The 16,295-nt window shown below is 31.9% G+C and overlaps 1 protein-coding gene across 1 annotated transcript; it reads right to left on the reverse strand.

The window, feature by feature from the left end:
* Window positions 1-690: 690 nt before the first annotated feature.
* Window positions 691-6,666, reverse strand: LOC143083581 (uncharacterized). Its single transcript, XM_076259844.1, has 7 exons — window positions 6,553-6,666; window positions 4,482-4,586; window positions 3,825-3,857; window positions 3,504-3,539; window positions 2,400-2,557; window positions 1,617-1,730; window positions 691-802 (listed from the first exon to the last, which is right to left on the reverse strand). The coding sequence occupies exons 5-7, from the start codon at window positions 2,526-2,528 to the stop codon at window positions 713-715; spliced, it is 333 nt and encodes a 110-aa protein (XP_076115959.1). The 5' UTR covers window positions 2,529-2,557; window positions 3,504-3,539; window positions 3,825-3,857; window positions 4,482-4,586; window positions 6,553-6,666; the 3' UTR covers window positions 691-712.
* Between the last annotated feature and the right edge of the window lie 9,629 nt (window positions 6,667-16,295).

The following is a 16,295-nucleotide window of genomic DNA, read 5'->3' on the forward strand; positions in this document are numbered from 1 at the left end:
CGTCAACACATAATATTGTCATTATTATCATTTTTACTGCATTTAACCGTACACTTTCTTAAAAACAACATATTTTCAAAATGCATTGACACCTTAATCTCTCTTTCGAGGGGATTTTTTTGTGAACAGTTTTCAAATAAGTGTATTAAATTAGTTATGGTTGCAGTGTTTTATGGTTTCTGTATTACATAAGTATGATAGAAAAGATGAAATATTGACATCAAAATTAGTACTTGAATTAAGGAGACCAAAATTGTAACTTAGAGAATTAATAAAACAAATGAAGATCAATTTGTTCTTCAAAGTGTTTTGACAATGATCATTTGATTCAAGAAAAACATTATTTATTGAGTTGGAGGACACTTTTTTTTTAATTTAAGCAGTTTAATTTTTACATATCAAAACTTCGTATGTGTAATACAGTCCTTTTCAGTGCCAAAACATATATGAGCAATCAAAGGCGGTTTTAAGCAGTTTATTTATAATTATGGTGATATTAATGATAACTCATGTTAACACAGAATTGCTGATTTTTGGCTGGTCATACCAGTGGGCGAAAACCTCCACGAGAAGAGGCAGATTTTTATGATAATATGTTTGACATTTTAAAAAATGATAGAAAAAGGTGAACTTTGGTTCGTAGTTCAGTACTCTATATAGCCTTTAAGCTTCGGAAAATCAAAGCCATCATTTTAGTTATCATCACATTTAATTACATCCAATCAACAGTGTACATAAGATCAGAAGCCGGTGCTGTTACATTGTGAACCATCATGGAACCAGAACAGGACTGAGACATCATCTACATTAGCAAAAAAATGCATATATGAACAAAAATCAAAGATATTAAATGCATATTATGTAACAACAACAACAAAAAAGAAAGTAAATGCATATATTGAAGGACGTACATTGACCTATAATGGTTTACTTTTATAAATTGTTATTTGGATGGAGAGTTGTCTTATTGGTACCCACACCACATCTTCCTATATCTCTATATAACGAAAAAAGAAACAAATATAGTAAACGCATAAACATATACATGTAATGTAAATGTAATTGAACACATCTTCTTAATTGTTTTTAAATGTACATCGTTGTCAATTTAATGGATTTGTATGCTATTATTTTACAAGTGAGAGGTGTAGCTAGCTATAAAACCAGTTCTAATCCACCATTTTCTACATAAAAAAATACCTGTGCAAAGTCAGATATATCACATTTGTTGACCTTTTGTTTGATGTGTTTGAGCTTTTGATTTTGCTATTTGTTTAGAGAGTCTTCAATTAGGAATTCCCTCGGAGTTTGGTATATTTGTAATTTAAATTTTTCGTCCAGGAAATGACACGAACAGACAATCCGACAGTTAACCATTCGTTTTCTTTTTAATCAAATGATTGATGTTAAAACAAACAAACAAATTTGACACAGAAAACAAAAGACAAATACTTCCTGGTCCAGTATGATGCTGCCTTACTTGCGATCATGCTGCATCACCATATTTTACACAATAAATAATAAACGAAATTGTAAAATATATTTAGTTTTCACGCGATGAAAGTATGAGAAATAAAGTAATACAAATCATATGTTGTATGTAGTAAAACGCATACCTCAATAACACCATTTTGGCAGGATACTAAAATACCAATGGTATCACTGAATCCCTGACCTGTCCATTCAGCTATGGGCATATAATGTTTCAGTTGACTGCAATGACTGTTCACCTTTTAGTTGAAATATAATTGTTTATGTGCTAACAATATGATTTGTTTAAATGAAAGTTCACAATTGTCATCTCTTTAGTCGGAAAGTTTTTAATTTAACCGATTTTCATTGTCCATTTCTAGATAGTCAAGATATGCGACAGACTGAACTATATCTGTTGTCTTCTTTATCGCTAGTTCGATGGGATAGATGCGTTCATCATAGTCACCGATTTTTTGAATTATTTAGTGAGAGAACATCATTTATATAGCGGAAATTAAAGTTATAGTATATTTTAACTTCTTTTGTTTCTTTCTAAGAAGTTTCTGTATTGAGTCAGCCTCATAAGAATAAAATGTAAGTGTTTCTATCTGTAATATTGCATTGTCCATTTTATTTATTATTTCAGGGTACAAAATGTATCAAAAGATATTTACAATACTTAGAAAAATTAAAACACTGTTATTAAGCACCCGTTAGATTTGTTTGTAAAATCGCCATGTTAATATAGCTTGTGTCAGGTAATAAAGTAATATTGCTAAATCAAGGCGACAGTACTATGTTTTCCGTATTAAAATATGCAGAAAAACTCAAAATGTCCAAAAAAAAAAAAGAAGACCTACAAAGTGTATCTCCCATGTGAAATTCCATGATGATAATGTGTTATGTTTAAGCGGATACATTCATACCTGTATTCCCTTCTTCCATTTTGAAAATATTGGAGCTTGGCAGTGTTTGAGAATTAATGCATCAGGCGATTTACCACCACAAGCGTTGGCGTTTTGCATTGTCACACTTTTCCCTGTTGCAAGATCCATAAGTAGTCCCACCTTATCACATATATGGGCTGCAAATATATTTTTACTTTTTACAAAAGAAGAAAATATGTGCATGACTGACATAAATTTACATTATAATACATAAGTTTACATATTCGATCGACACTTGACATTTAACAGTTCAGTTTGAGATCAATTAATTTTTTTCACAAGCAAGAGGTACTTATATGTACCATGTCGAAAGTGTAAAATTTGTTTTTCGTTTGTTCTGTGGGCGTGCGCTTGATTTTGTCAGTGTTTTGTGGACTTATTGATATTTTTTGTATCGTAAACTTTTTTTCGTTTGAAATTGAGCCTTTACTTTAAAATTGTAAATTGGAGAAAAAAACAGATGCGCTCTATCCTTTTTAGAAAATTGATTAATCGTGATTTATATTTTTCATTTAACACCTAACTTATCACACACAATTTGTACCATACGTTGCAAAGATAGGAACAAATAGTATTGCAGTCAAACTAATGTATCACTAGAATGTCAACACTGAGATTGTGGGTTCGATTCCGGTTCATGGCAGGTACGTTTGACCCTCATCTTAATAAGCCAGTCAATTCCGTTTTTCTTACAAAGATTCGAAACATAAGATGAATCGAATGAAGATTTGTACATTTGTTAAGAATTGTTTTTTTTTAATTTCATAGTGGTAGACAACACCGAGATACTATGCCTCTGATGATTTTAACATTCAGAATTAAATCAGGAATTATATAGAAAAAAACAATACACACATTTGTAATGTATTTGTTTTTCGTTCATTGTTTTGTACATAAATTAGGCTGTTAGTTTCCTCGTTTGATTTGTTTTACATATATCATTTCGGCTTGGCTCATTTTTGAAGGCCGTATGATAACCTGTAGTTGTTAATTTCTTCTTCATTTCGACTGTTGTAGAGAGTTTTCACATTGGCAATAATACCACATCTTCATTAATATATACACAAAAGTGATAAATTTTACCTTTGGGTGTTGGTTGAGGTCCAAAAGGTAAAATTGCTGTAATGGAAAATATATATAAATAAAGGTCGTATCTACATTTGTAGACAGGAAAACCTGTAAATTTCTGTGCGTGGTATTTTTAAAAAACGAAATGGTTATACATGTGTTACTTTGATTTTTTTTTTTTGGTTTACATGTTTTATGGTTGCCAATGAATAAATGTGAAATGTAAAATATGGGATTTACCATGTTCATTATAGGGATTTAAACATATCCTCAAGCAGATAAATGACATTAGCAGTATTTATGAACAAAACAATCAAGGACATTGAGTATACTTACGGCCTGACCCAACGATCGGCTGTTTTGTTGTAGCTGTTAAATGGAAAATATGATATACGATTGTTTAACAATGTTTAATGCCAACATCACGTGTTCGCTGTAGCGTTGAACTTAAAACTTCAATTACACAAATGTATGTACTTATAGAATAATTAGAGAATCAAACAATGTATAATTGAACATAGTTCCGCTCTTTCACAATGTCGAAATATAACAATAACTATTAATTGTAATAACTTTACCGAATTAGACTATTTACCGGATTTGTAATAACATAAGCACATTTGCATATGTGGAGCAGGATCTGCTTACCCTTCTGGAGCACCTGATATCACCCCTAGTTTTTGGTGGGGTTTGTTGGGTTTAGTCGTTAGTTTTCTGTGTTATGTCTTCTGTACTATTTTTTGTCTTTTTGTCTTTTTATTCGATCTATGGGTTTTGACTGTCCCTCTGGTATCTTTCGTCCCTCTTTTGTATGGTAATTGTTACAAAGTATCTTTTAATAAAAGCTTCTTGCAAAAAGACATCTTTGAAATATTACCAGTTCCAACTCATTAGCTACCTATTGAACTGAAAATCCTCTCTTGCAAGCTTTTAAACAAAAACACTATAAATATGAACTGAATAACAAATACAACAGTAAAAGTTTAGTGTAACCTGTTTGACAATTGGTACCAGAATACCCTGAGTGACATTGACAAAGGTATCCTCCTACTCCATTATAACAATCACCACGCCCATGACAAGGATTAGAACTACAATCTAAATCAAATTTGAGAAATTAGATAATATGTGTCTGTAAATTTTATAGGAATAAAAAGACGTTCTTTGATATCTAGTTTTATAGGTCTTCTGTCTGCATTTGTTCTTTCTGTATTATTATGCCATACTCAATCACGTTGGGTCTTTATATTATTTTTAAATATATAAAACAAGCCTGTTATATGTTGCATAGTAAAATTTTAAGATAGCAGTTTAATCTAGTCAGAACCGTTTCAGACCGTTTATCATGTAAAGATGCAAGTATCAGGATTACAAAAATTGCAATGTGTTTTCAATGCTCCACCGTAATATGATATGTTAACTTTGTCTTCCTCTTTGTGTTTCTTATACAAATTGCACGATCGAAGTCAACGGCATTAATCAATCGATAAAATATTTTATGGTAAAATTGAGATTTCCATTAGTTTTTGAAAGCCATTACGACATAATACACTGTCAGAGAATATTGGCCAACATATCATAACACATTTTACAACTTATTTTAGAGAATGATTCAACCTGATTCTTTGCTGCTATTAATACTTATTTTCCTGTCATTCATTTTGTTTGTATGGTTTGTGTACTTTATTACTGACATAATAAAATCCAGCAATGTAAATCAATAAAGATTATAGATACTACCAGCAAATTCACTCCATATGTATTTTAACAGATATCAAGGGAATAAATAACTCTTCACATAGAAAAATAAACACCCTTCAAATCAAGAAAATAATTCAATAATAAAAAAATCATGATCAGAAACTAACGATTCAGCCAAATGACCACCCGCCTAAACATCAAGTTGGTGTTCAGTTCTGGCCTCACGGTCATAAAACTTCCGAGCATGATTTTTGTACTCAGACTCGAAAATCAATCAATCAAATTGCTGGATTTCATGTTTCGAGCATGATTTTTGTGCTCCGAGCACTGAGCAAAGTTTAATGCCTTCAAGGCCTGGGGAACACTTAACAGTTTCGGTTTTTTTATGTGTTGCTCATGACAGAAATTCTAGCACCTCATTCTGTATGTGCCCAAGCTATTCACTTATCAATCAGTATTGTCGTTAGTTTCTTTATATCATATCTTTTTTCGTGCATTGTATTTTAAACCAATCAGGCTGATAGTTTTTTCGTATGAATTATTTTACATTTGTCATTTCGGTATCTTTAATTGCTGACTGTGTGGTAGTAATTTTGCTTTTGACAGATGCATGTGACGACCTATAGTTGATAATTTATGCCATTTTGTCTGTGACGGAAATTTGTCTTATTGGCAAATGAGGGGGAATATACCAGAGGAACAAACAAACTCATATATCGAAAACCAACTAACAAATGCATATGACACGGCTAAAAAAGAAAACGACAAACGACAGTAAACAAGATCGAAAATTTAATTCAACACGAACCCCACTAAAAACTGGGACTAATCGCAGGTGCTTCGGAAAGGTAATTATATCATGCTCCACATGTAGCACCCGTCGTGTTACTCATGTTAAAACATCCCGTTAAATCCCGGTAAATAGTCTTATTTGGTTGGTCACATTCGTGAAAAGAGAACGGTATTGAAGTTGCGACATAAGAAATATATATCCGATGATTGAATCTTTGTTCTTTATAGATGGTTTGCATACTTACGATCAATAACTGAAATAAAGAATTGATTACTTATATAAGAAGTCTACAAAAGAAAAAAATCACAATATAAGATAACATCAGTAAACACGATAAAAATTACCGCCTGCTTAAAATTATCTTGATCAAATTTTTTCTTGATAATCCGTTAAATGAAGATTTTACTACAGGTATCACATTAACGATATATTATTATCGATGGGAAATAGACCGATATACACCAAATACATGTGCACCTTAAGGTTATTATTTGTGTTCATGATGAATATCTGCACTGAAAAACAGACCTAATTACATAAACTGTTTTACTTTAAAAAGTTTAGTGTTACCTGTTTGACAATTGGTACCAGAATACCCTGAATGACATTGACAAAGGTGTCCTCCTACTCCATTATAACAGTCACCATGTCCGTGACAAGGATTAGAACTACAATCTAAATTAAATTTGAGCAATTAGATAATGTGTGTATGTACATTTTATAGGAATAAAAAGATGTTCATTGATATCTAGTTGTATAGGTTTTCTGTCTGCATTTGTTCTTTCTGTATTATTATGCCATACTCAATTACGTTGGGTCTTTATATTATTTGTAAATATATAACACAAGCCTGTTATATGTTGCATAGTAAAATTTTAGATAGCAGTTTAATCTAGTCAGAACCCTTTCAGACCGTTTATCATGTAAAGTTGCAAGTATCAGGATTACAAAAATTGCAATGTGTTTTCATTGCTCCTCCGTAATATGATATGTTAACTTTATCTTCCTCTTTGTGTTGCTTATACAAATTGCACGATCGAAGTCAACGGATTAAATCAATCCATAAGATATTTTATGGTAAAATTGAGATTTCCATTAGTTTTTGAAAGCCTTTACGACATAATACACTGTCAGAGAATATTGGCCAACATATCATAACAAATTTTACAACTTATTTTAGAGAATGGATCAACCTTATTCTTTGCTGCTAATAATACTTATTTTCCTGTCATTCATTTTGTTTGTATGGTTTGTGTACTTTATTACCGACAAAATAAAATCCAGCAATGTAAATCAATAAAGATTATAGATACTACCAGCAAATTCACTCCATATGTATTTTAACAGATATCAAGGGAGTAAATTACAATTCACATAGAAAAATAAACACCTTTTAAATCAAGAAAATAATTCAATAATAACAAAATCATGATCAGAAACTAACGATTCAGCCGAATGACCACCCCACTAAACATCAAGTTGGTGTTCAGTTCTGGGGAACACTTAACAGTTTCGGTTTTCCGATGTGTTACTCATGACATAAATACTAGCACCTCATTCTGTATGTGCCCAAGTTGGTCACTTATCAATCAGTATTGTCGTTTGTTTCTTTATATCATATTATATTTCGTGCATTGTATTTTAAATCAATCAGGCTGATAATTTTTTCGTATGAATTGTTTTACATTTGTCATTTGGGGATCTTTAATTGCTGACTGTGTGGTAGTAATTTTGCTTTGGGCATATTGCATGTGACGACCTATAGTTGATAATTTATGCCATTATGTCTGTGATGGAAATTTGTCTCATTGGAAAATGAGGGGGAATATACCAGAGGAACAAACAAACTCATATATCGAAAACCAACTAACAATGCATATGACACGGCTATAAAGAAGAAAAAGACAAAGACAAACAACAGTACACAATATCGTAAATTTAAGACTTATCAACACAAACCCCACTAAAAACTGGGAGTAATCTCAGGTGCTTTGGAAAGGTAATTATATCATGCTCCACATGTAGCACCCGTCGAGTTACTGTTGTTAATACATACCGGTAAATCCCGGTAAATAGTCTAATTTGGTTGGTCACATTCGTGAAAAGAGAACGGGGTGGAAGTTGCGACATAAGAAATATATATTCGATGATTAATTATTTGTTCTTTATATATGGTTAGCATACTTACGATCAATAACTGAAATAAAGAATTGATTACTTATATAAGAAGTCTAAAAAAAGAAAAAAAATCATAATATAAGATAACATCAGTAAACACGCTAAAAAATTCCGCCTGCTTAAAATTATCTTGATCAAACTTTTCTTGATAATCCGTTACATGAAGATTTTACTACAGGTATCACATTAACGTTAAATTATTATCGATTATTTGAAATGTGTCCATTGTAATGTCAGGGAAATAGACCGATATACACCAAATACCTGTGCACCTTAAGGTTATTATTTGTATTCATGATGAATATCTGCACTGAGAAACAGACCTAATTACATAAACTGAAAACTGACTGATGAACCATTAAAAAAACCAAGGTCAAATAACCCATTTTGGACAGCAGATTCACCATGCATCATTCCATAAACCAACTGTAGGAGATATATTACTTGTGTCTGTGATACAATAATGATAAACCCTAACCAATGAACCACAAAAATGAGGCAAAGGTTAACAATTCCTGCCAGACAAACCTGAAAACCATGCAATCACGACCACTTCACATTGTCAATTTAGATATAATATAAGTTCAAGGAAAGATGAAACATGCCAGTTTGACGGTACACTTTTTAATCATTCAACCTATCAAATTTACAGACCCATTGTATATAGTATATGAGAAATAAACTACTCCATAAACACAAAACTGCTTACAATTATATAAAAAACCAAATACAGATGATCTAGTGTTTATTAGATCTAAACATCAAACCGAATTTTCAAAAAAATACATTGACCGATCAACGTGGAAAGTAAAGTCGAAGGTAGATGAAATTAAAGTCGGACAACATTCCCTATTCCGAATGAAATTCATGCAAACGTTACCGTGAGCATTGGTCAATGTCAAAATCAAAGCAACATTTTAAAAATTAAATATGTCTTAAAAATGATCTGATGTAACAAATGTGTTTACTCTTTTACTCGTAATTATTAAATGTTTGGCACAAAAAAATTAAGCTTTTTTTAGCAGTCGCTGAACTATGAAAATAAACCCGTCATAGATACCAGGACTAAATTTTATATATACCCCAGACGCGGGTTTCGTCTACAAAAGACTCATCAGTGACGCTTAAATCCAAAAAATTTAATGATGTCAAGTATATAAAACATCTAAAATTGAGAAAGGAAATGGGGAATGTGTCATAGCGAAAACAACCCGACAATAGAGCAGACAAAAGCTGAAGGCTACAAATTGGTCCTCAATGTAGCGAGAAACTCCCGCACCCGGAAGCGTTCTTCAGCTGGCCCCTTAAAAATATGTATAGTATTTCAGTGATAATGGAATTCAAACTAAACTCCGAATTATACACAAAAGCTAAAACTAAAAATCGTACAAGACTAACAAAGGCAAGAGGCTCCCTACTTGTGACAGGCGCAAACTTGCGGCAAAATTGCGGCAAAAACTGCATATAAAGTACTTCGCATTCATAAAATTAATATACGACACCGTTGCCGCCAGTTAGTTATTACAAGCGTATGTCTCCATTTTTGCTACTTTTTAAAAGGCGAGAAACAAATTTAAATGTTGTTAATATTGTATTTAATGATTTAGTTGGTTTCCATGCTTACCTGAAGCACATGTGTGACCTGTGTATCCGTTGTTGCATGTGCATATAAATCCTATCTGTGTATATTGACAAGTACCATGACCATTGCAGGGATCGGGTGAACAATCTAAATATAAGGTCATCCGTTAGTTTGATAAACATTTAACTGAAATACCGTTTTCGGCGTTGCGGAGTTATATGCATTTGTTTATCGATTGAAGATTAGACTGTTAAGTCATGTAAATTTTTTAAATGATATTGGATTTATTTAGTACTAAGATCCGTGTTTGTAGATATAAAGACTTCAAGTTACAAATGTAATTAACCCAATCACGTAGTAGGAACTAATCATCACTTTTGAAATTGACTTATCAGATTTTCACTGCGGGTATAAAATATTTGTACTTTCATTATTTGCTTTGAACTTTTTTAGTACGAAACAAAACAAAATTTATTTTAATGAATACATCGATATTCACAATTATGAACACTCTGTAACTATGCATCTAATCATTTAAGTATACGTTACGTATTTCGCTACAACCTAGAAATCTTCTTCAATCAAACTTACGCTGTGCACCTAAAAGAGTACAACCTGGATGTATTGTTTAAATAAAGGAGCTTTGGACGTTTTAATCATTATTGGTCTAATAACCATTACAACAAATGTTGATAGAAATATTCAAATGTTAATGACTTGCAATATTAGATAGAAACTACACTGATTACGTTAGTATGTATAATAATTTTAATCATCAATAGGATGTATGATCAATATAAAATCTATATCTTTTGATAAATACTTTATAACGCAGAATTGACAAAACTTGATTATTTGGTCATTTTTTTTATATTTAGCTATAATTTTAAGTATAGAGTAATATTTTCTTACTATTATTACAACTTGTTCCTGTATAACCAGCATTGCAACTACATAAGTAATTATTGGTCTAATAACCATTACAACAAATGTTGATAGAAATATTCAAATGTTTATGACTTGCAATATTAGATAGAAACTACACTGATTACGTTAGTATGTATAATAATTTTAATCATCAATAGGATGTATGATCAATATAAAATCTATATCTTTTGATAAATACTTTATAACGCAGAATTGACAAAACTTGATTATTTGGTCATTTTTTTTATATTTAGCTATAATTTTAAGTATAGAGTAATATTTTCTTACTATTATTACAACTTATTCCTGTATAACCAGCATTGCAACTACATAAGTAACCAGTTATACTGTTAAAACAACTCCCATGTCCGTTGCAAGGGTCTGGTAAGCAATCTACACACATTTAAATAGTAAGATAGGTAAGCCCATGAATATGATAAATAAAACTTAATACAATTTCGTGCGTTCGCAGTCCTTAAAACAAGGTATTTGATAAAACCAAGTTTAGAAAACCTGTATTACTCCCTATCGTAATATTTCATGATGTTAGTTGATTATTGTTTTCATTTTATGTAACTATCATTTTTTCATCTGAAATGATTTTCGTATATGTCACACTTAAAAACATGTTTCTATAGACAAACATTGGTTACTTGGGATCGTGTTTGTTCAATCTATATTTTCCTATGTTAAGTTTTCTATACTTTTGTTTGTCTCTTGTTCAATTCATTTTGAATTTCAGTATTCCGTTGGTATCGTCAGTCTCTCTATAAGTAAAGAGTCAGTAGGAAATCATTATTACTTTGTAGTCCTATTACCAACCATAATACTGACTATTTATATAAATTGTTTAATTCTAACTCGTCTAAACATCAACCCAACAATGTTAGATCTGTAAATTTGCTTTCGCAAATTTTTGGTTCTTCCCTCGCCGGGATTCGAACTCATGCTACTGAGATATCGTGACACCTAATCGCCTGCACTGTAGCAGTCCCGCTAGACCACACGACCACCTGGGCTCTCAAAAAAGAGCTTTCGCTGGCCATGTGTTACCTTTCCACGTCAGTTTTAATCTAGCGGCGTACTGCAGTACATGATATATAAGGCATGGAGATGTTATGGTTACAGATCAGCTAAATTATCTATAGTAAAGGATCTTACAAATTAACGTAATATACAGTCACAGAAAATAATTATATTTATAAGTACGTCTGAGTCAGTGACAACTCTACAACAGATGTATCCATCGGATCTATATATAGATATAAAAGTCTATAAAAAAGACCAACCAGCATATTTACTATGTACCGGATCGTCTAGAATAGGCGATACTATGCAGATAAGGAAAAAATTATATAAGTCTAAAGATTTGCACAAGGGTACTGATATAAGATGTTATAATACGAAAATGTTGTTATTAAATCGTGTTGATAAATATTTCGGCTCAACAAATGGCCTTCTTCAAGTGTCACAAGTTTTAACATCTTATATCAGTACCGGTGTGCAAATCTTTAGACTGATATATATATAGATATATATATATATATTAAAAATTAAATACACAAAAAGAGTTTTAAAAGCAGCATTGTCTAGCGCTTTCATCCATCTTGGGACTTTTCAAGACTATGAACGTCGTTATGGGGAACACGACGTTATTGTTCATGTAACTACTAAGCATTAAGCTTGGCGTCAAACACTTTTATGAATTTTCTCTCTAGTTCTTTACGGTATTCTTCTGTTGGTTCCGTACATTTGAAGAACGGGAAAAACTTGAATTTTCCTCCCGCACAAATGTCTAAATGTTCGCTCAACGGAATTTGTCTGTACTCGGGTTGCCGTATTTGCTGTTTACGGATCCTGACTCGTTCACACACACTATTGCCTGTTTGACCTATGTAATTTTCTTTACAGAGACAATTATAATTACTTAGAAATCGTTAGTACGAAATATTTCAATAAACAGCTGCGCCATGAGCGCATGATACGCCCGACGTCATGTGTGGAAGTTTTATGCAATACTCATAAATAGTTTCTGAGAAAGTTTTAAGCAATAACCATATATTGTTTTTGAGACACGGCGAGACATGTGTAACCCCCAACCCTGATTTTTTTTTACAAAAAACTAAATATCACTAAAATTCAATTTTGAATCAAAACCAAAAAGTATACAGATCTTTAGATTAATAAAACAAAAAAGTGTGTAAAATTTTAAGCAATAATCATAAATTATTTTTGAGATACGGTGCAACATGTAAAAAAACCCTCCCCTGTTTAACAAAATACTCAATAACTCCAAAATAAAGTTTTGAATCATCACCAAAAAGTATACAGATCTTAAGATTAATATAACAAAGACGTGTGTAAAGTTTTAAGCAATAATCATCAAATGTTTTTGAGATACGGCACAACATGTAAAAAAAAACTCCCCATTTTTTTACAAAATACTCAATAACTCAAAAATGAAATTTTGAATCATCTCCAAAAAATATAAAGATCTTTAGATTAATATAACAAAGACATGTGTAAAGTTTTAAGTAATAATCATAAATCGTTTTTGAGATACGGTGCGACATGTGTAAAATACACACCCCTGTTTTAGTTACAAAGTGCCGTTACTCAAAAAGTTTTAATCTTATTTTTACCAAAAAGTATACAGATCATTTGAAATTTGGATAAGTCGTTCTCAAGTTACGGTGCGACATGTTTACGTCGGACAGACGGACGGACGAACGAACGGACGGACGGGCGGACGGACACCGGACATTTGTATACCATAATACGTCCCGTCAAAATTTTGACGGGCGTATAAAAACGGTAGGAAATTTACAGTAAACGCAAACATGACTTGCAAATCAGAAAATTTACTCCATTGTATAACATGTGTCAACTGTAAAGAAAATTATATAGGTCAAACAGGAAATAGTGTGTGTGAACAAGATGGATGAAAGCGCTAGACAATGCTGCTATTAAAAATAATTCTGTACACCGCTTGAAAAGAAACCTTTATTGTATATATTTCGTGTACATGCATCGAAATGAGTGGAAGCAGATCAAAAAGTGGGGAAAATTCAGAAAAAGTCCTTACGGAAATATCAGGTAAAATGACAATGTTAATTTCTAAATTGATGTGATGGCAGGAGCATTCCAGGAAATCGGAACTTTATTACGAACACAAGGTTAGACCTTTGAAAGCATATTTGATATTACAAGGAAAACAAGCGTGAAATGAATGAAATTCAAGCAGATATAGAAGCCAGTCGTCAAAAGGAACTTATTGCTACCTTGTGGAATAGATCTCTCAACGGAAGAAAACAATCTTTTTGGAACATGATGAGATGCAAACATATTTCTGTGATCTACCAGGAATGGAGATCGAAGGAAAATCCAATACTACCGGAGAAATTTCTTATTCGCGAAATCGAAGGTGAATGCCAAGAAGAGACTGAAATCCGTGCAAACCTAGCATTATCGCGATTGGATGCAGAAATTTCACTACTACAGACCAGAATGCAGAGATACGAGGAAAAAAACTAAGCTTCGTAAAAACAATTATAAAAGTACAATCAGAAAAATTAAAAAATTGGTGGAAGAATACTCAGAATCATTTACGGATTATGAAATTGCTTATTTGTGTGACTTTACTCCGAAAGAAGCTAACTTCTATGGATTACCAAAAATACACAAAAGCAATACAATTCAAACAGCTGTAAAACATCACAATAGAAAGTACATTGAATCTCCCAAAACTAACTATCTTAAACGGAGACCAATAGTTGCTGGCCCTGAATCAACAACTCAGAGAATGAGTCACTTTGTGGATCTAATATTAAAAAAGTTATGTCCGCTAATACCAAGTTATGTCAGAGATGATATAGACTTTTTGAAGTATATACCTGAAAAAGTTCCGAAAAATACACTCCTTACTACATTTATTGTTACCAGCTTGTATACAAAAATACCGCACGATCTAGGAACAACGGCAATAAAATATTGGGTTGCAATAAACCGAGAAATTGTCAACGGCAGATTCGATACGGAATTCATTGTAAAAGCTTTGAAAATCATCCTTGAGGGAAACATTTTTTTATTTCGATGGTGAATACTACAAACAAATTAAAGGAACTGCAATGGGAACAAATGTTGCGCCTACCTATGCCAATTTTGTTATAGCTTACTTAGAAAAAATATTATGCGAAAAAGTTGGCCAGATATTTGGCCAGGAATTCAAAACTTATGTTTATGAACAGTGGAAAAGATTTTTTGGCGATCGTTTTATATTATGGAATAAATCAACAGACGACTTAGAAAAATCCATGAAATTCTTAACTCATTGCATCCGTCAATAAAATTCACTATTGAAAGTAGTAACTTGGAACCCCCATTTCTAGACATTTTGATTAAACTCTCCAATAATAAAATCATTACGGATATTTATTACAAGAAGACAGATACACACCAGTATTTATATTTTGAATCATGCCACCCATCACATACAAAAAGAAACATTCCATATTGTATGGCAAGACGAGTATGTTCAATTGTATTTGATAAAACTCTTCGCAAAAAAAGGTTAGAAGAACTGAAGATGTATCTCTTACAACAGAAATATCCATTAAAACTTATAGATGAAAGTATTGAGAGGACAAATAAAATGTCTACAAATCAACTTAGAATACCGAAGGAACAGACAACCGATGAAGATGTCCTCCCGTTTGTGACTACTCATGATCCGTCATTACCAAATGCCTTCAAGTTTATAAAATCGAATTTTTCGATTTTACATCAAAGTGAAATAATGAAAAATTTGGTAAAAGAAGAATCGATCATTTATAGTAGAAGACAACCGAAAAATTTGAAACGCCATCTGACAAAAGTATAGTTGAAAACTTATCATCCGTACAAATTTGTGGCGATTCACGCTGTGGAATATGTTCCAGAGACAATTATAATTACTTAGAAATCGGTAGTACGATATATTTCAAAAACGGTAGGAAATTTACAGTAAACGCAAACATGACAGAAATCAGAAAATTTACTCTATTGTATAACATGTGTCAACTGTAACGAAAATTACATACTAGGTCAAACAGGAAATAGTGTGTGTGAACGGGTGAGGATCCGTAAACAGCAAAGTGTTTGACGCCAAGCTTAATGCTTTGTAGTTACATGAACAATAACGTCACGTCATACTACTTATATGTTACGAAAACAATGACGTTACGTCATAATACTAATGTGTTCCCCATAACGACGTTCATAGTCTTGAAAGTCCCAAGATGGATGAAAGCGCTAGGCAATGCTGCTTTTAAAACTCTTTTTGTGTATTTAATTTTTAATATATACTTCTGTACACTGCTTGAAAATAAACCTTTTTTGTATACATATATATGTGTGTGTTACTGAATGTTTATAAGGTTCACAACATTACTTTTTTACTTTCTTTTTTTTTGTATTATGAATATTGTATCTTTATTATTGTACACAAACCACTGTAATAGTCTTTGAGCAAAACGAAAATGTTGAGATATGAAAACTTGCATTTGCAAGTAAATCAACGTTAGAAGATTTTTTTTTTTAAATAAATAAGAATAAATAACTCCCATTCAAAACAAGTTTAAACGAATCA

Source organism: Mytilus galloprovincialis, chromosome 7 (genome assembly GCF_965363235.1).
Source record: "Mytilus galloprovincialis chromosome 7, xbMytGall1.hap1.1, whole genome shotgun sequence".
NCBI classification, from domain to species: domain Eukaryota; kingdom Metazoa; phylum Mollusca; class Bivalvia; order Mytilida; family Mytilidae; genus Mytilus; species Mytilus galloprovincialis.

Excerpts from the sequence above, each read along its gene's own strand:
- LOC143083581 (XM_076259844.1), bottom strand. The coding sequence starts at position 2,528 with ATGGATCTTGCAACAGGGAAAAGTGTGACAATGCAAAACGCCAACGCT. Across the intron at positions 1,731-2,399 it reads AATGGAAGAAGGGAATACAG|GTGAACAGTCATTGCAGTCA; the intron begins GTATGAATGTAT and ends TTCAACTAAAAG. Across the intron at positions 803-1,616 it reads GCCAAAATGGTGTTATTGAG|ATGATGTCTCAGTCCTGTTC; the intron begins GTATGCGTTTTA and ends TTGCTAATGTAG.